The 20,833-nt window shown below is 28.5% G+C and overlaps 1 protein-coding gene across 20 annotated transcripts in view; it reads left to right on the plus strand.

The window, feature by feature from the left end:
* The window catches only part of LOC108000913 (peripheral plasma membrane protein CASK), a 235,199-nt gene that overhangs the window by 61,577 nt on the left and 152,789 nt on the right, over positions 1–20,833 (plus strand). Inside the window, exon 2 of one of the 20 annotated variants that reach the window (XM_062079508.1) lies at positions 12,435–13,209. The exons of the other annotated variants lie outside the window; for them this stretch is intronic. Within the exon in view, the coding sequence (XP_061935492.1) occupies positions 12,685–13,209 (525 nt within the window). The 5' untranslated portion in view covers positions 12,435–12,684. The remainder of the gene's footprint in view (positions 1–12,434; positions 13,210–20,833) is intronic. 20 annotated transcript variants of the gene reach the window in all.

Consider the following 20,833-nt stretch of genomic DNA (forward strand, 5'->3'; position numbering starts at 1 on the left):
TTCAGTATACGTGTATTCTTGGAACACTTGGCTCAATCGCCTGGCATCTTAAAATTCCTTCGCTCCAATGTCTTAGCTCCATCCTATCGGCTTTTGCTATCGGTATAATCGATAATCCTTTGGGGGTTGCTCGAACAGTTGCAAAGAATGCTCGGGGAATTTGTGTGTTTCCCCTTGAATCGTTTCGATTTAAACGCCTACGCTCTTCACCCTCCGGAAACCGTCCGATGTTTCATCGATGCGCGACTCGATGAAATATCCTTTTTTATCGAAAAGCCTCCCTGCCAACAATTTGTTACGCCGTGTATTGGATGTCCTTATATTGGTTCGAAAAAAAAAAAATAAAGGAAAAATATTTCAAGCTTCGGTATGCACGTCATTTTTTCCGTTACACGGTTCCGTGCATCCTCTGTGCAGGTTCATTTTTTTTTCGAGGGAAATGTAGAATTGTTCTTTAAATGTAGCGTTTTTTTTCATTGTTTATAATCTAATTATAAAAAAATATTTCTGGCGAAAGAGTCGTTTTCATTTCCATAGCTCGTTAAAAATTTTCACGCGCTACGATTTCAAATATATCGTGACAGTGTTACTATTTATTTCTGATCCTAAAATAAATTATATCGAGTGTGGTGCTGTGCATCAGGATATAAATTTATATTATGCGAGATGATAGAAAAATGAATTGATCGTATTAAACGTTTTTCCTCTGCAATCTCTTGTATGCATCGTATAGTGATGTATATAGACGTAGTAGCATGGATCTTCTTATGGGAATCGAATTCGTTGAACGAATTAACAGTAATGATAAAATAAAATTTAATTGCATCAGATTCAACAACGTATACTTATTTTTAATAATATTTAAATCTTATAGATTGTATATATTTATGAATGTATAATCAATTTGAATTTAATTTGTTTTTTTGATTTGAAATTGTAACTTCGTTCCAAAAAAATTTAAGAGACAAGTGTTATGTCTTTTTCAAATTTTTAGTAATAAAAGATAGATTAGTAAATTTAAAAAGGAATACTTAAATTTATGATTATTAAATTTTAATTTCGTCTATGTTACTTCCTTTTAAAATTTTTTAAATATAATGCCTTTTTAAATAGTTTTTCAATTTTTATAAGAAACAAGTTATATTATTATTTATAAGAATAAGAGGCGTTAAATTTTGTTTAGAATGTACGAAGATTAAGATAAATTTTCTTTTTTCATCATGATAAATTTCGTTTAGAGCAAAGTCAGTTGTTTTATGAAGTTTCCAATTTGAAAGTTCATTCTTCTCTATCCTTTTCTCATTGAGTATGCCGGTCACGCGAAAATTTGTCTCGCTTGAAGTTGGGTGACTCTGTCTTGAAAATTCCTTGAATACTTTAATAATAAGGTTTTAGTTTCATCCCAGAAATTCCGTGCATAGTCTAGCTAGTTTTAAAAGCGCAAGTGTAGTTTGTACATATTCTTACTTTATGTAGTATCGATGTTGTAAAACAGTGTGTTCGGGTGAATGTTCGAGAAATAGTGAAATTGATAATGCAGGTTAGATAATTTACATATTTATAAATTTCATACTTATTATATTATTTATAAAAAATGATTATTATATATATATTTTTTAATACGTTTAACATTTTATTTGCATAAAATTATGAAAAATTTATTTCCTTCTATCCCTATTCGATATCTGTTTTGTTTTTTAAATTTAAAAAAAAATTTAAATGTCACTTCGATTTCTTTGTATTATCACTAAATCCTCCATTTCCGGATAACAAAATTCTGACGGAACAAATTCAGACAAAACTACTACTATAAAAAAAATAATCCACAAATCCAAATGTTTCAGTTATATTGAAAAAGGTTTCCATTATTGTATATATATATATATTTCTCGTATATTTTGCAAGAATTTCAACGATAAAAGATTATCGATACTGTACAAAAAATAAGATATATATAATATGAAACGTAATGCTCTGTTATATAAATTATTTTATACATATGAATGTAATTTTGTTTTATATAGATATATCGTTCTTCATATATTCAAATTCAAATCATTCGCGTATACGTATAGTAAATATCCATTTATCAATGTAAAACGAAATTACATTCATACGCATATTAAAATATTGTATGTAGCAGAGTATTACATTTCATTCTGATTTTCAACGTTTCGAAACTATTTTCGTGGAAATTATCGCATCGTCAATCGATTTTATTATTAATTTGGCACAAGTTTCGATGCTTAACAAGGTCTAAATTATCGGACCAATCTCGATTATAATTTTTGTAAAATGTGTATGTATGTATATATATATATATATACATATATAAAATCTCTGGCGTTTCACTGTGTATATGATCGTGGTTGTCTCGATACATTCTACAATAGTGCATACATATATCTGGCAAGCCTCTGATTTTTTACTTGTTGCGAAATTAATGAGTGGTCGATAGCGATTTGGCACGGTACGGTCTCCAATTTTGATCGTAATTCAATGGAAATGAATTTTTCGTAATTCGTTAGCGGTATAATTTTCGAGGATATTCGTTCTTTTAAATTCGCTTGATCCATATTTCGATGTGGATTTCGATGTATCGAGGTGGATAATTATCGGACTGAAATTTCATGAATTATTTTTGGCAATATTTTATCCAGTAAAATGCTAAAATTTAATAAAAACAATTTATGGTTTTTATTTTTCTTTCTCTTTTTACAAGTTCAATTTTTGATTTCTTCGTTACGTTCTATTTAAATAAGATTTTCTTTTTATTTTTGCAAAGGATGTGAATTATAAATTATTCTCACTATATTTTAGTATTCCAGTTTTACTTCGTATAATATTGGGTGTTCTAATATTAAAAAAAGATTTACTTAATTTTGGATTTTTTTTTCTTTGTCTATTATTATTTTTCTATTTATTTTATTGTGCGTCAAATAGTTTATTCACTGTAAATAATCTTGTAAAAAATAAACAATTGTAATTTCATAAGCCGACAAAATTTTCTATAATTCTATGCATAGAACGATCAATTCCAGAATTCTAAAAATCTTCGAATACATCTTTTATTATTTCCTTCAAAAGAATCCGTCTAGATTAAAAAAATTATCTGAATGGAATAGAATATAATTATCTCTTCAAATGCTAAAATGTTTCCAGCAACTTTTGTTGAAATTTTATCAAGTTCAGAAATATTTTAATCGTTTTAAATAGCTCTATTACAAGTCTTTAAGTTAATTTTTTAATAAATTCCTTCTTCTTTCATATACTTAACTCTTTCGTGCTCAATAAACAGCAATTTAATTAACAATTTAATAAGTATTTAATAAACACATTTTATTTTTATAAATCAAATTCTATTCTAATATAAAATTCCATCGATATTATTAATCACGAAATTGCGGATTGAATTTTAACAACTATCTAAAAAATTCTATATCACAAACATCAATTTACTAAACCTATCTCCATAACCGTATCAATTTCATTCACCAAATAGGTGCGAATGAACGGTATGGACGAGGCAGAATATCAAACTACCGCGTCCGTTTCAAAAATTCTTTAAAAATAAATCACATGTTCCTCCACACAAACTATCCCTTTCCCTTTCCACCTCAAATCTTCGCGCCTTCTAAGCACACCCTCTAAGTTTCGCCCTCTCCGCGAAACCGAGGAGAACCGATAATAAGAGACAAAGGGAAAAAGAAATAGAGAGAGAGAGATACAGAAAAGTAGAAAAGTAGAAAGAAAAGAGATACGAAACGGGGAAGTCTGCACAGTCGTAGGAGACCTGCGCGTTAGCGCATTGATTGAATTTTGTACGGGCACGCTGATGGAAGAGAGGGAAACCGTGGAACGACAGAGGGATGGGCTGGCGGAGGGTTGCTAGATTTTTGAGAGTGGGGAAGGATCGAGCGGGGATTCGAAGCGACGGGTCGTCGGGTCGGCGAAATTGTCGGGGGCGAAGGGATGAAGCTAACAGCGCGTACCGTCTTGCCGAATCTCTTCACTATCCTCTTCCTCAAACCGAAGTTGCGGGTGTGCTGCTTCCACTTTTCTTATATCCTCCTTCCCCTCTTCGCCTCGATTCACTTCGTTCTTCTTTCCCGCCTCGTTCCACTTGTCATTTCGTTTCGAGAGAAAGAGGGAGCCACCACCGGCCGCCATGGGGCTTTCGCTGTTCTGACACTGTCAACAGACCGCGAAACTATTCGCCAAGATCGTTGGAAGTTTCAGATACGATTCGTCAACTTTAACATTACAGGGGATTTGCGACACGCTCGCGCTCCGTGGGAACGAGTTTGAGGAAGTGGATTGGGTCCAGGGGTTGAAAAGTTACTACTTGAGTACGGATTCTGTTTGTAGGATTAATTTCTTTTTTTTTTTCCTTTTTTTATTTTGTAGATAAATCTTAAAAATGGACTTACTCGTGCCCTATGATGTAGGTAATTATTGGAAGGGGAAATATTTTATAGGGGTAGTTTTTAGTGTGGAATTTTTCCTTTAATGCTTCATTTAATTCTCGAATTTGAATCCAAATTGGATTTTTAAATTGAAATTACATGTAGAATAATACTTAATATAAGTATTAATGTGCATGTGTATTTTTAATCGAAATTTAATCGCTTTCTTTCGCAATAATTAATATTCAAATTCGATGCAGCAAATAACTTATTTTTGTTCTTCTTTCTTCTGACGGAGGTATACGATAATAACGGTTGTAGAAAAGAATTTTTATTCCAAGTAAGGGAAAAAGCATAGAGGAAAGCTTAGAAGAGCTAAAGAGCGGGCTTAAAGAAAAATAGTGATCTCGGCTATTCACCATCCGTTTTAAAATTAGTATCAACGTGATGGAAAGTAAAAAACATCGCTGTCGGTTAGGAATTTATCATTGTGGGAGAGAATAGACGAGAATGTTACATAAGAATGTTTTTTTCGTCGCTGCTCAGCCCTTCTGAAACTTGGAAATTGTCTTGGCAGAACGAGAGACCATTTTTTCGAGTTAACCTTATTGGAAAAACAGCTTCAGATTAAACTGTTATAAGTAGCATAGTATTCTGTGTATAGCCAAACGTGTTTTCAGTAAGATAGAGAAAGTTCAGAGGAAATTAAATGATGAAGAATTTTTATTTTAAAATAAAATAAATTATCACTTCGATTTTTAAACGTTATATTTTATTTTATATATGTGTATATGTGTGTTACGTTTTTTAATCAAAGAAAGAGAGATTTCCATAAACAAACTATATTTGGATCGCAGTTTTGAATTATATTTGTTTTATCGAATGTTGTTGAAAACGAACGATATCACAAACTTTTATCAAATTTCAATTGGACAAAATCTAATCCTTTCACACCTGTTAGTTGCTTTTTCACTTTTATAGTTTTCTATTTTTAATTTTTTTTAATTGAACAAATATAAAATATTTATACGATAGATAGATATCGAATTATCTATTCCTGAAATTTATAAAATTATTGTTATGTAATTAAAGAGTATAAATAAAGAATATAAGCAAAGAAAGAAATGATATCTGAGTTTTAATTCATTAATGGTTATATTATGTTAATACAATATATGTTAAATTTATATCAAATGAAATAATTCGATACTTCGATAATGGGGTTAAAAATCATTTTGTGGAAGATTCTATGGAATAATAATTTATTTATAATATTGATAGAAACTAGCAAAAAGTAGTCTAAAAAAAAAAAATAGTTGATCGTTCGAATCAAACGCTCATATATCATTTTCGTTCATGTAATTCGTCCACAATTTCTCAGTTACAGCGGCTTGTAAAAATCAATTAGCAGAGTTAGTTCTTGCAGTAAAGAAGAAGAATGAAACTGCTTAGCTAGAAAATTACGGGTCTGAATACATAATGGGGGCAGTATTTCTCTTCACCTGAACCGCTGTTCGACCGAATTTTCAAGGGTTCTTGATATACATACCTGTGTTTTGCTTGCATTCGTAAAAAAGAAAAAAAAGGAAGAGAAAGGGAGAAAAACACACACACATACACACATATATATAGAAACTCACAAAATTATTCGAACATACAGGAAAATATATCTAAACCGAAATATACTGATTTTAATGGAAGTTCGCGTGTATGTACAATGGATTACACATGGAGCAATTTTTTTTTCCAAGCGAAAAATCTCTTCGAAGAAATAAAATTTCTCATTCTCAGCATTCTTTCTTATTTTGAATACAATTTCACTTGGAAATCTCTTCTGTAAGATAAAGAGATCCGAACATTTTAAATATTTAAACTTTTGCTCTATCTCCAAATACTTCAAAGTTATTTCTTTTTTTTTTTTTTAAAAACGAAGAGAAGATTGAAGTTTTTAAAGTTTTTCCCTCATCGTCTGATTGATGACTTTAAAGGAGAAAATTCATATGCATAACCTCGATAATATATACATAATCCCTTACGCTAATTATAATAGTACTTTCAAAATCTAAATTCATCTTGCACATTTTTATCGTTCATAATTTTATTCACAGTAAATATATACTTTCACGATTCGCTGTATGCACCTTGCCAATTAATTCGACACAAATCTCTGACAAATCGCGCGTCTAGTAGGGAATTTAAGATTCCTTCGAATCACGTGATCAGTGGCCTGAGGGAATTCGGCGATATTACTAGTTCTTGTGTTTCCTGGCAGGCAAGCATTCAGGTTATGCAGGTTTTGTCATCGAGCCTCTTTGTTTGCGTTCGAGCATGAAAACGCGCTCATTCCACGCTCATCACCCCTAACTTCCACACCGTGATACTGTTTTTTGATTTAGTACACTCTTCCAATGTGTGTATGCTACGTGCATATTTTTTCTTCATCGTCGTATCTCGCACCGTTGACAATACCGAATGAGGATTTTTTTCTTCTCTTCTTTCATGGGTTCCTGTATTGTGTTTGTGAGAGAGGACTTTGTCTCTGTGCACTGAGGCCGCTCGTTACACCCAATATTCTCGGAATAATATTCAAATTAGAAACAAAGGGTGTGTTTGATTTTTGTCACATATGTAGCTTGAAGTTAATTACGTATATGCAAAGGAGAAATATATTTGATTTCATTTGTTTCAATTTTTTTTTGTGGATATCGATAATAGAAAAACACACTCGTGAAATCTTTTATTAATATATGTGATTATATTACGTTATGATTGATGTTATAGAAAGTTTTATCGATTAATAATTCATACTGTGATATCATGAATTATTATTTAAATTTATTAATCTTTTGCAGTATAATTAGGCGATTATTAATTAATTAATTTTTTCAATCAATTTTTATATAAATATTAGAAATATCAGCAATAATGTTTGTAATTTTTCATATATATCGAAATATGTATTTCCTTTCTAGAATCTTATGTTCCATCTTTATGAAAAAAGTTGCGTAAAATTTATATTAAGATTTCAAACAAAACATAATATTTGGGTTAAAACGTAGCATAAAATTTAATTAAATTTAATTTAATTTAATTTAATCATGTGGATTGTCATTTTTTTATTTAAAAATAAATTCATAGAGTATTACTTTCAATATATATCTATCAGGTTAATGTACCATTTGATTTTATTTTATATAAATATCGCTTAATTTACTGTTTCGATTAATTAGTTTATGGTGTTAGCAGCATTGTTTGATAATTTTTTCCTTATTTAAGAAAGATATATCAAATAATCGAATAAAAATGTCAAGCAAACGTAGGACGAATTTTCTAATGCACAAAGAACTATCTTTTTCTTTTTTATAACAAAAATATATTTGAACGCTGCGATTCGATCCTCAAACATATTTTTATCCATCTTCTTACGACTAATACGATCAGTTAGAGACCTCATCTGGATCAGGCTTGGATTAAAATTGTTTTTGAACGAACGCCAAGATATTCTTCTAGCAGCGAATATTTTATCATGTCAGACATCGAACATCTATCCAAAGAATAAGTTCGTACGATTTTACGACATTTTGTTCATTTATTTCCAACGCCTGCAATAAATTAAGATTGATACACATTTGGAAAATTGAGATATTTATGCTAGGAGGATTAATATTAAGATATAACAAGAGAAAAACTTATCGATTTAACACTTTAAATTAAATAGCTTTATTTCGTATATTATATAAATATATATAATATACATAATATGAAAACAGATAGATTTTTATAAGTAAGAATTATTTAGATCACAATTAATACTTATAATAATTTCAAAAATTTTACAAAAAGTTACGAAATATAATTTTTTCTTTAATTAAGTATCTAATAATTTATTATATTATATTAGAATTCAATTATTTATAAATAATCAAGTAAAGAAAAGAAAAATATCGATATCGTAATATAAAAGATATGTATTTCATTCATACGAAGTTTTTATAATATATAAGTATATATATAATAATAATAATAATAATAATAAAACCTGAAAAGAAATGAAGAAAAATTTATTTAAAATTATTAAAAACTAATAAAAATATCGAAGTATTTTCGTATATAATAACATTTTGATACAATTCTCATTCAATTTTGATAAATTGATTAAGAAACATCGTTCTAAAGATAACTAACTTAAATAAAATTCTTATATGCTAGCAAAATTAAATAAAATTGTACATATACTATTCTTAACCGAATTTTAACTTATTGAACGTAAAAAGTACATTAATAGACATTGCCAGCACGAAAGAATAAAAGTCGACCAATATCGGACGAGACGTCACTTTATATAAAAGGGGAGGTCTAACCGTTGTCTGGACACAAGTGCATTAGCCCTGTACCATTATTTGTACAATTATTTCCGAGTCTCTCTGGTTATCTCGGTGCAGTCAGTCGTTCGCACTCGCACAAAGACGAAGACGGAAGGGAAAAGCGAACGCTTTTGAAATAGTGCCAATTCTCTCCCAGGAGGCCGCGGATCGAAGTTACACCCCTGTCTGACTTCTCCGGGGCGGAAACGCCGCCGTAGGAATAAGAGTTTAAGGAAATGGAAATGCGGAAGGAAGGAACGTACGTGTGCGATAGGGGAGCGTGTTGGTGGAGGCTAAGAAAATGTGCGCAGTTGTGTGTAGTTTCAGGACAGAGGAGTATTAAAGAGGGAAAGGGAGACTTCGAGACGAAAACGCTTAGCGCTTGTTTCTCGTTTTATGGCGTGCTGCCTGAAGATTCAGAGATCCGATGTCGGCCAATCAAACAGCTTACGCAAACGAGAATACTCCTTTCGAGATCAGAACACATTTTCGACTGTATTAGACACATTTGTAATCCGTGGTGCCAGACCACGAGGCGTCCATTGATTTACGTTTAACTACGTTTTCCTGCGCCCTCGTTTTCAGAACGATTGTGTATCATTCTGAAATGTTGGGGTAAAGAGATTTTTACAATTATTATTATTATTTTTTTTTTTTAGCAGAGATGTGTTTAATTTTTTGGATCAAGTTTGGAAAAGTTAATTGCGGATTTTTGATTAAGTTTGAAGTGTTATTTTTATCATAAATTATATTTTGGTAATTTATATTTAGTATTTAGAATGATATATACATTTAATCAATATATAGTTAGCTTTACTTTTTCTTCCAAGTTCTATTTTTGTATCAGAAACTCATAGAAAGCTGCACAGATTGTAAAAACCAGATTTTCTCTTGTAGATAGTTCTAGTCGATCGAGTTAGATTTACTGGTTGATTTATTTTCGAAGAAAGCTTTGAAGGATAGTGATTCTTTGAAGTTTTCAAATTTTTGAATGTAAGATAGTGCATTTTAAGATAGGGTATTGCTCATTTTATCATCTTATTTTATATTCAGGATCACGTATCGCTTCTTTTCTCGTGCTTAACCTTCTTTTTTATCTGCAAAAAAATTTCAATCACAATCTTGTAGGTTATAAAAAAACTTTGGATTTGTCTATTATAATAAAATTGAATGTACAAGTAGTAATTTATATACTAGTATATACCTAGTAACAAGTAGTAATTTATATATATTGAAATATAATTTGGATATTATAAATATATAAGATAAATTAATATAATTTTTAATATGAAATTAATAAAAAATATAAATATATATCAAATAAGCAAAAATTCTCGTCTAAAAATTTTTAAATTCATTATATTATTTTCAGAACGATGTTAAGTTATTCTTAACGATGAAATTTTATTCCTAGTAACAAGTAAGAATTCTAGTAATAAGTTATTAGTGAAAATGAGTTTTCTCTTGGTTCTACGAAAATGAACGTGTGAATAGATTTCTTTGTGCTTTTATCTTTATTTCATATCTTTATTTTATATTTTTATCTCCTTTTATCTTCTTTTATCTTATTCTTTTATCTTAAACGATAATGCCATATTTTTTATATAGTTTATATTTTGAGTATAATTTCTATGATAGTTTTATTTCGAATTAATTACGTATATTTTTCATTATTATTTTTATTAGTATTTTTATTGTTTATTGCTTTATAAAATTTTGAAAATCATATTTGAAGTTAGTTTTTCTTCAAATTCTTTTTAAAATAATAATTTTTAAAAATAAATTTTATATTTCGAAAATAATTAAAAATTTCTTTTGATTTTAATAATCATTTTAATTAAAAGCATTTGATTTGTATTTGTCTATATATTACATGATTATTTGAATAAACAGAATTAAAATAGCGAATAAACTTAATTTAGTACGTTGTGTTTAGATGATATTTACTTAGATAAAGTTTATAATCATATGTACATATAAATTAGATGAAGAAATAAATACAAAATAAAAAATTCTTTTAATAAAATAATGTCTATAATTTTAAAATTTATAAAATTAATATACAAAAAATCAATTCCTAATAATCATAAAATTGATCATTTAATCATTTTTTATTTTCAATTTTGAGAAACGAGCGATATTCGCAAGTATTTTTTTCTTTTCGTATAAAAAACAATATCTCATTTTGAAACATAATATAATTAAAAAAAAGTAATTACTTTTGAATATCCCTTTATTCATGTCGATACGCTTGTCCATACCGTCTTTCTTTAGTAAAAAGGAACTGGTTCTCTGCATAAGTTTTATATTACAATGCAGGAAATTCTTGAATACTTCTCGTTCCTTATCGTTTCTTTTTGCCTGCATCCTTTGTGTCTTTGATTGTTCTTTTTGGATTTTCTTATATCGTTTGTAAAAAAATATATAGTATTACTTCATAAGATCATTTAATTCGATTTTCTTTGATATTATTGGAATATATTTTTCGAAAATGTTATTTAAACAAAAGAATGAAGTCAAAGTATAGTTTCATAGATTATTTCATAGATTCAATAAATATTAAATATGAAAAAAATTATTGTTTTATGACAAGTTATATTCGATATTTACGTTAATTCGTTAAAAGAAAGTGGAAAAAAAGAGAATTATGAAAAAGAAATTATTTATTGCTTCGTGATATACTTTTCTTTGTAAATGATTTTTTTTTCTTCCATTTTATATGCAAATTATACGATTCGATAAAGTTATTGAAAATTCAATATTTTATTAGATACTTAATTTTTTTCGACGAATATATCTAACAAATTATTCAACAGTACGTAGTACAATAACACCATAGAAAATACAAAAGAATTCCATTCTATCCTTAACTTTAATTGTTTTTTGAAAACTGCATTTATCTCCCGTGTCAAATATTAATCATGCTTACAATTTCTCAGAATCATTCTCTTTGTACCGTTCTCATTCACACGAGCTTCAAATCTTTTTTTTTCCATCGAGTTGACACAAGCTCCTCCACTCCCGTTAGAAATTTCTGTCTAAGTGCACACGTGTGAGGAATATTAGAAGTCTGCCACCTGGTGCTCATTTTATTAACGCTAACTTGAAACTTGTGGTGTTCAGACCGAAACAAACGTTCCGATAAAACCACGGATACGTCCTTTATTTCAATTTCGCTTCCGAGAGACTTCTTTTTAAATAAAGGATCGAATTTACATACGTTCCAAGCTCAGAGGCTCAGATACAAAGGCTCAGCATTCATTTAGTCCAGTGTTTCTCAATCATTTGTTCTTTTTTATAAATCAAAATATAATTAAAATATTTAATTGCATCGTTTAACTTTTCATAAAGTTAGAAAATTTTATGTGATTCTTTGTAGGAATCTATTAAATTATGAATTTAATATTAATCATTTCTTTACATTTTGAATATTTGAATTATTATAATTTTCTACAAATATAACAAAAGCATATTTTTAACGTGAAAATTGGAGTCTAGCCGATTATTGGATCATAGTTAAGATATTTAATCTTAAAAATCAATTTATACGAGATATCGCCTAATAAATAAAAATAGCACATAACGCTGATTTAGCCCAAGACAATCCGCCTAACTTCGCCACCTACCTCCAAACCGCCATCCAAAATTCTGTTTATCAAACCAGAGGTAACCATCCGTAGTCCGAATAAAAGCCAATCTTCCACCGGGATCTTGGTCCAATTCGTGCGCGCCATGCGAGTGAATCCCCCACACACGAAGAAATACACGATATTGCGAGCCGCGCGTGTGAATATTGTGCGTTGAAAATGATGTAGCCGCGAGTGTGAATAGGCGAATAGGTGGTGAACAAAGTGGTGGTGGTCACCGGAAGAGGAAAGGCCAGGAAAGGTCCTTGATGCAATGTGAAGTCCGTCATGAACCACCCTGCGACCAGGGATCCGCTTGGCTCCAGGTCGCCGGGATGCTGCTACCACTCGTGGAACCCGCAGGTGTACCCACCGTGCAGGGTGTGTCAGAGGCCGGTGTTGACGCTGCAGCAGTGCACGGTGAGGCACACCCCGCCCTACGTGCGCCCATCTTACCCAGAAGCAGGCCAGCAAGAGGAACGGCCGCGGCGTCAACGTTCGGCCGAGACACCGTCGCCACGAAGGCACGTCGACATAATCGACAGGCGGCCACCCTCTAACCCCTATTACCACACGCATCCACCGCCCAGCTCCTCGTCTGGTCATCATCTGAGCAAATCGGTGAGCGCGGCGCGGCTCGGCTCGCCCGGTGGTTCCCTCGGTCAACGTTCCCCGGGTACCAGGGGGCAGAAACCACCGGCACTCGAAACGCCGCACAGATGGATCGGCGAGGAGACCAAGAGGTCATTGCCATCCCACGTTTATAAGTACTACCTCGCTCATACCAAGGAATACCGTCGTCAGAATATCAAGGTAAATTCTTTTTTTTTTTCTTGGAAGAGAGATTTAGTGCGAGAATCCACTTTATTGATCTTTCTTGAAGAATCTTCTTGAAGATTTTGAACACCTGTTTCGATTTCTTTGATGGAAAGCTCTCGATGTCAAGTGTCATTGGTGTTTGGGTACGTGTTTGGGGGTTAAGAGTTAAGTTTTTCGTGAGATTTTTGCAAGATGTCCACTTTTCGTGTAGTGGAAAAAGTTTGTTTGGGAAGAACAAGTGTTGAAGTGATTCGCAATTTTACGAATTTTTCGACAGGATAATTATTAATTCTTTGGAATTTCCTTTTATGATTATGATTTTTAAAAAGTGTGATTACAATCGTGTGTATAAATTGATGAAAAATGACAAATAAAAAGTTAGCATTTGAAAGATATGAAAATTAGAAATGAATTGCTATTGATATATCGTATAACCGCCAAAGGCTATTCTATGTAATTAAAAAAGAATTGAAATTTTCGCATGCAATACCGTTTCGATAGTTACGGAATTCCAATAGACGAGATAGATACGATTCGACTTGGATGGTGTCATTTTATAAATTGGACGTGCTTTTATAGATAGTTCGAATTTATTTTCGTAGACTTGATCCGTTGCATTCGAAGTGTCGATAAGGGTGGGTTCTCAGGATTTACGAGTTCGAGTTGAAGCGTTAATCGATTTCGTTTGAAGTATTTACGCAATTTTGATTAAGCGTTGGATAAAATAAAGTTGTGGTAATTTGGACGAAGATCAAAAATTTGCAAGGATAATGTAGAGTGTTCAAAATTGATGATTTCCATTCTTATAATAATAAACAACGAGGAATCGATCAATTTTGATAATTATTCATACACAATGTTACAAAAGATTTGATAATTTTCAAATTTATTCATTAAAGCAAAATATTTTCAACTTATTAAATTCATGCAATAAATTATAAGAATGTAATTTTATTTATTACTATGCATTTTGATTACAGCCTCTAAATTTATATTAATAAGGGAAACCATTTATTGTGAAAGACAACAAGTTAGTCTGAATTAATATATCTTAACCAGAGACAAAATTAGTGGCATAATATTTGCATGCATACATTACTCATGATTAAGACTATGTATAAATATGCTATCATATGGCTATTATATATAGTTGCATTAATAAACATATTTCACAGTGGTTTATGTAAGAAGTCAAAGGATCATAAAGTAAATATACGTGTACATCATTAATGAAAATAAAGATATGTAAAACTTCCCTCTAATTGCAAAAAAGAAATAATTATGAAACATATTTCAGATATATTTATGAATATAAATTATAATGGATAATTTTTATTGTCACGAGATAAAAAGTTTTCATCGAAATTGCATAAAAATAAAAATATAACAGGAATTTATTACTTTATTAAAGTTTTGATTCGATTTTTCTAAATTATTGATAAATTATTTCAAAAAATCGAATATGAGAATTAATAATCATTGATCGAAAATGCATCAGTGTGTGTATTTCGATTTGGATAAATTAATCCGTCTGATGGTTTCAGCTATAAAAACGTAATTTGAATTGCATCTGAGAGAGTACACGCTGCAGCTGCAGCTGCGATTGATTACCGATAGTTGGCGGTAGATGGCAGCATCTCTCTTTATTTATGATCAGTATACTTACATATGCAAATAGATATTTTTTATATAGAATTTTTATGTCTTATTTTTATTTTATTTTTTAAAATATAAAATGTACAGTACAATATAAAATAAAATAAATGAAATAAAATAATAAAAAAGCAAGGATAAATATAAATTTCAAAGATATATATTTATAATGAAATATGAAACATTATGCATTTAACCATATATAAATTAATTTAATATTAAATTATAAATAGTTAAATTTGTGTAAATTATTCTTTTTTAATAATTTTTATCTCAAAAAAAAAAAGAAAAAGAAAAAGAAAAATAAACTTTTTCACATATAGTTTTCGAAATATATTAAATCCAAAGCATTTTAATGCTTTATATATTTATTAATTATAATTCCAATTTAAATGAAACAACTGTGTACATCAATAAAAAAAAATCTTGTATGATTCGTGCATCGTTATCATTTGAATTAGTATTATATATTTATCTATCCATGACATTATACTCAGTTAAATTTTTTTAAAACTTTTCATATAAACACATTTATTCATATAAACGGCAAAAAATTAAACTCGTATGTACAAATTGACCTAATAAATGCAATTCCGATAAAACATCTCTTCGATCTGAATAGTGTCTCGATAATTAATCCAATTTCGTTAAAACGCCTCTTGACTATAAAATAGTTCAACGATGTTCCTAACGAAAAAATATTCATCAAAATAAATAATCTTAGAATACATGATATATAACATATATATATATATTTTTCTTCTTTTTTATAAATCTTTTGAAAATAAAATTCTATTAATTTTCTATAATTTTAATAATCTCGCTTTTCTCTTCTATATTTTTTATCCAAGTGACAACGTAAAAACTAGGTCAGTTAACCTGATTCGCGCCATTATGCGAGAACAACCACTGAAAACAACCCTTCCGTATCGCAATTATTATTCGCATTTTGCTTACTTTCGAGAAAAACTCGATTACATTTATAGAAGCGATAACGATGTGACCGTTAAAAAGCAAATAAAATGCAATTTCCGCGGAATCGATTAGATCGTAGTTAAATTATTCCCGCCGTTTTATCGCACCACCCACGTTCATATTCGCGTCTCCTCTCAGCCAGATAGTCCGTGTAAAAATACAAGACTAATTACGCATGCAACCATCCGTTTGTTGTTATGAATTCACGTAAGTAATTACCGCGAGAGGTAAAAATTAATTAAAGAGGTCACGCGAAGTGGTGACAAGAGGTGCCAGCATCGAGCCTCTATTGTAAATGTAAAATGTCCGAACCGGGTTGGGTTACGAATGCCGTTTCGAATCAATATTGACGCACAATTTTCCATGTGTAACATGAATTGGCCATAATGTTCGTCATGCACACAAAACTGCTATTTTCAATTATTGATCTGTGTGATATTCCACGATTATATTGTACCGATTGTTGACGTGAAAAATGATATAATTGGAATGACGGAAAAATAAGAAAAAATTTATTTGCAGGATGAGATTATTTGTTTTTTAAAATGGAAAATTTGGAAAATTATATGGTATGAAGAATATTCTAAATTTTTGTTCTTTGATATTTCATCTGAAATGATTATTTTAATATACATGAGGAACTGTGTGAAGGAATTTTTCGTTAAAAGATGAATGAGGATAAGAAAAATTTTTCTTTCGCGTAGAATTGCTCTTTGGAATTAAATAAATATATATTTTTTTATAAAATCATGTAATACATCTAAATTTCATGTGGACATCTTTTTTTTATAATGTACAGTTTAAAAAGTAATGTGGGTGTAAAAATTGTCTTCTTTATCCTTTTATTTTTATCTGAAAAAATGATATCCAATAGATAAATGATACTCAATAAAAATTCTACATAAAAAAATGAATGGGAATACAAAAAAATTGTATAATAGTATATTTAACACATTTAACAATATATTACTTATTACACGATATTAAAAATAATATATTTTAAAAATTACAGTATGGATAAAATAAATGACAATGCAATTCAATTTTTTTTATCCATGACAATCTTTGTTTTCGATTGATACAAAATTTCAAAATTTATTTGATAAATGAACATACAAAATTTTTATTGCGGGATATTTTGTATCTATTTTTCAATACTAAAAAAAATGTAACACTTTACTCTTTATCGATTCTGTTATTTTATTATGCAATGAAATAAAATGGAATAAAATTTTTAATTTTTTTTTTTTTTTTTTTTTTTTTATGATGAAAGTATGCATGAAAATACATCCAGTTGTGTTTTCGAATTGTTTTCTTTTCTTCATGCTGGATTGTAACTCGTCTACCTGGTTGCAACACCTGTTTTAGTATAACGCGTGATACAACATAATGTGCATTGACCAATGTTTTTTTTTTTTGTTTTCAACTATGTAACTGCAGAAGGTGAATATGTAGATACGCTCTTAAAATATATTTGTCAGAAATATTAGAGATATTAACAATTGTGACAGAATTATATCAATTTAAAAAAAAGGAAATTAGAATAAATCAGTGTTTCTCAATGTGTGTGAAATTTCATTAAAGGAAAAATTAATATTTCTTACTATTTAAGAATAATTTTTTAAGAACTGATTCATGAAGATTTATATTTCTATATTTAAATAATTCAGAAGATCAATTAATCACATTACATCTTATTATTTTCAATTGACAAATTATTTACATAAACTAGTATATATATCAATTCTTTTTTTGTTATAAAAACAAAAAATTATTACAAATAATTGCATGTTATAACATCATATAGCATAAAGATAAAAACAAACGAAAAAAAAAATTGTTTATCGTAAATATTTTTTTTCTCTTTAATACATTTTTGACAAGTTTCATGCATGAATATCAAAGAAACATTTTTGACAATAGTCAGATTTAAAAATATCTAGGGTAGAAATAGAAATTGGCGCCTTTGATAAAACAACCATTAAAATCAATGTACGATCTGTCATTGTATAACAGAATTTTTAGTACAATTTTTTCTTTTGTTGAAATTTTATATTAATTTTATTTCGTCATATTTGCAAATTTCATATTTGAATATTTATATTTAGTATAATATTCAAAATAAAATTAATATTTTTAAAAGCATATTAGTTTTATATCTTTTAATAATATATATTTGCATAAATATTTGCAAATACTTATTTTTTTTCTTTTTTTTTCCATTCAGGATAATTAATCATTCTTCAGAATGACATAGTTCGCGAATTTTATTTTATTGGCTATATATAATGTTTAACATAATCCAATTTCCACAGTCATGAGTTTTAGTTTAATGCATTAAAAAGCAGTTTTAATATTTTAAAACTGCAAAATCTTAAATTTAGAGATTCGTTTAATATATTAATACAACAAAAATGTTGTGTTAATCCATTGGTAATATATTAAATGTATTCTCATGTAAGTTCATGAGTTATGTATGAGTTTATGGTAAAGAAAATTATTTAATCATGGATTTTATTCATTACTTTCTTCGTTACAATATATAAAGTGTAATGTTTCTCTATAGTTCTTTCTCTCTCTGAATTATTAAATGTAATTTTATTGAATAAAATATGATTATATCTCAGAGATATAACGTATATCATTAAGAGTTTGAGATTTTATTATAATGTCCTACCAATTTTCATACGAGGTATTTCATATTTTATTAATAAAATTTTAATGTACGAAATAATTTATGAATGAAATTAAATTTGAGTTTTTTAAATATTATATCTTATTTAATTATTCATATTATTTTACTTTGTATAACAAATTATTTTATTTATTACTTAATATAATTTGGAAAGTTCACAATTTTATAAAATCAATAATAAAATAATTTATAAAAAAAGGAAAAGATATTACTTTTTAAAAAAAACTATTATATTTTTTATTTATATATTTTATTACCAAAGAAAAACAATTTTTTTTCAAATCGTCTATCTACCACTTATTTATACACCCTTCAACTTTAAAATAAAATTATAAAACTTCAATCATCAGGTTTAATTTATTTTTTTTAACGAAATCACGAAGAAAATAATAAAAACTTTAATTTTTACATATATCTCAAAATACTAAGAGATTTTAACCACAAATGACACAACAGTTTTATCTTTCGGAAGGATACCAATTTAACTTAAATATTTTCATCTCGCACATTAACGAAATAAAAAAAAAATCGTTTATCTTAAAAATAATTCAAGAGACAAAGGCCTCATTGTAAATTCAAAATAGCATGAATTAACGCGTGAATCATTATCTTTTAAATACAGTTATAACAGGAATGAATGTGCTCATAATAGTGACATTTAGATGCTCGTTGAATTTCTAGGGAAGCGCAGGTCGCGTTTACGCAATATGTTGTGAATGGCTTATGCGCCAGTCGCCGAAACGATATAATGCCATATCTGAGTATATTTCACGTAACGAATATCAAAACGCGGGCAGGTCTGTCCTTGAATATCAAATAGTCCTTAAGTCCTTTCGAACGAACAGGGTCGGTTGTGTCGTATCGTTATCCGGCTTTCTACTCCACAAAATTAGCTTCGTTCGAAATATTGGATCCCTTTGTGAGCATACGATAGCTTTCACTGGATTGGAGAGCATTAAAACAAGGATGGTTGTAGAGGATCGCATTGTTTATTCCTTCTACTCTATTATACGATATGATGTTCCTTTAAAATACATTAATGAGGAAATATATTATAATTATATAACGACTTATGGATTTATTTCAGATTTATTATATTGTGCTGGTAGTATGGTATTGTATAACAATTTTAAAATTGAAATTTTAAAAATAAATGGAGCAAATAAGAAAGAATGATGGGGATATATATAGGTATCAAACGTTTTGGTATCAATAAGTTATCAATAATGTGAAATGTAATATAAATTATTTTGTATCGTGTATATTATTGTTTGAGTATTTACATATGTTATATTAATAATAATAATAATAATAATAAAAAAGAAGTTCAAAGATTATTCTGTTCATATGAAATTAATAGGAATAGAATAATATATATTATATTTATGAATGAAATTTTTATTAAATATTTATTAAATATAATTATTTTGAATGTAAGCATGTTAGAATCATTAATTATTTCATAATTACACAATTGTAAAGAATAATATGAATATGAAATTAGTGCTTTTATACAAAAATTATATTTATTTAATATAATATACACTTAATTCAATAGAATAAATATATAATTAGAACAGTTTTAAAACGTTTTCTCTGTTTTTATGTTTCAGGTAAGTGATTTCAATAATTGTTATCCAGTTTCTCTTATCCGGTAATTAACATTTCTCGAGGAGGTAAGTCTCTATGTATATAATTTTTATTAAAGAATCAATATTTAAAAGCAATTGAAAAGAAAGTATATTTTTCATTAGATCGTTATTTTTAGTTAGGAAGTAATAAACAAATAATTATTATTACAATTCAGACATTTGTAAAATTCAATTTCTCTTGTGAAATGAAATGCTTTTAAATTATTTAGATATAATGAAATAATTGAATATCAGTAGTCTATGATCGTAATTCAATATATTATAATCGTATTGACTGGATTAATCTTATTCGATAAACAGAGAATGAGGTAAAAACATACGAATTTTTTAAATTTTTATTCTGAGAGCTATGTCAAGATGTTCATTTATAGCATTCACGTAATACATTTACTGCAAATTCTTCTCCATTTTATTTTCTGTGCAGAAAAATTTAAAATAAGCTCAGAATTTACGAAAATAATTTTAATCATAAATTATACATTGTAAGATTTCTAGCAATCTTTATTTTATTCTTTCAGGAAAAATATCTATAATTTAGAAAAGAATCGATAAATTATTCAGGATATTTATTACTTTAAAAAATACTTTAACAAGTATTCTTATAAAGTGAATAATTACAATCAATATAAACGTAAACTTAAAT

The sequence above is a fragment of the Apis cerana genome, linkage group LG9, assembly GCF_029169275.1.
Source record: "Apis cerana isolate GH-2021 linkage group LG9, AcerK_1.0, whole genome shotgun sequence".
NCBI classification, from domain to species: Eukaryota; Metazoa; Arthropoda; class Insecta; order Hymenoptera; family Apidae; genus Apis; species Apis cerana.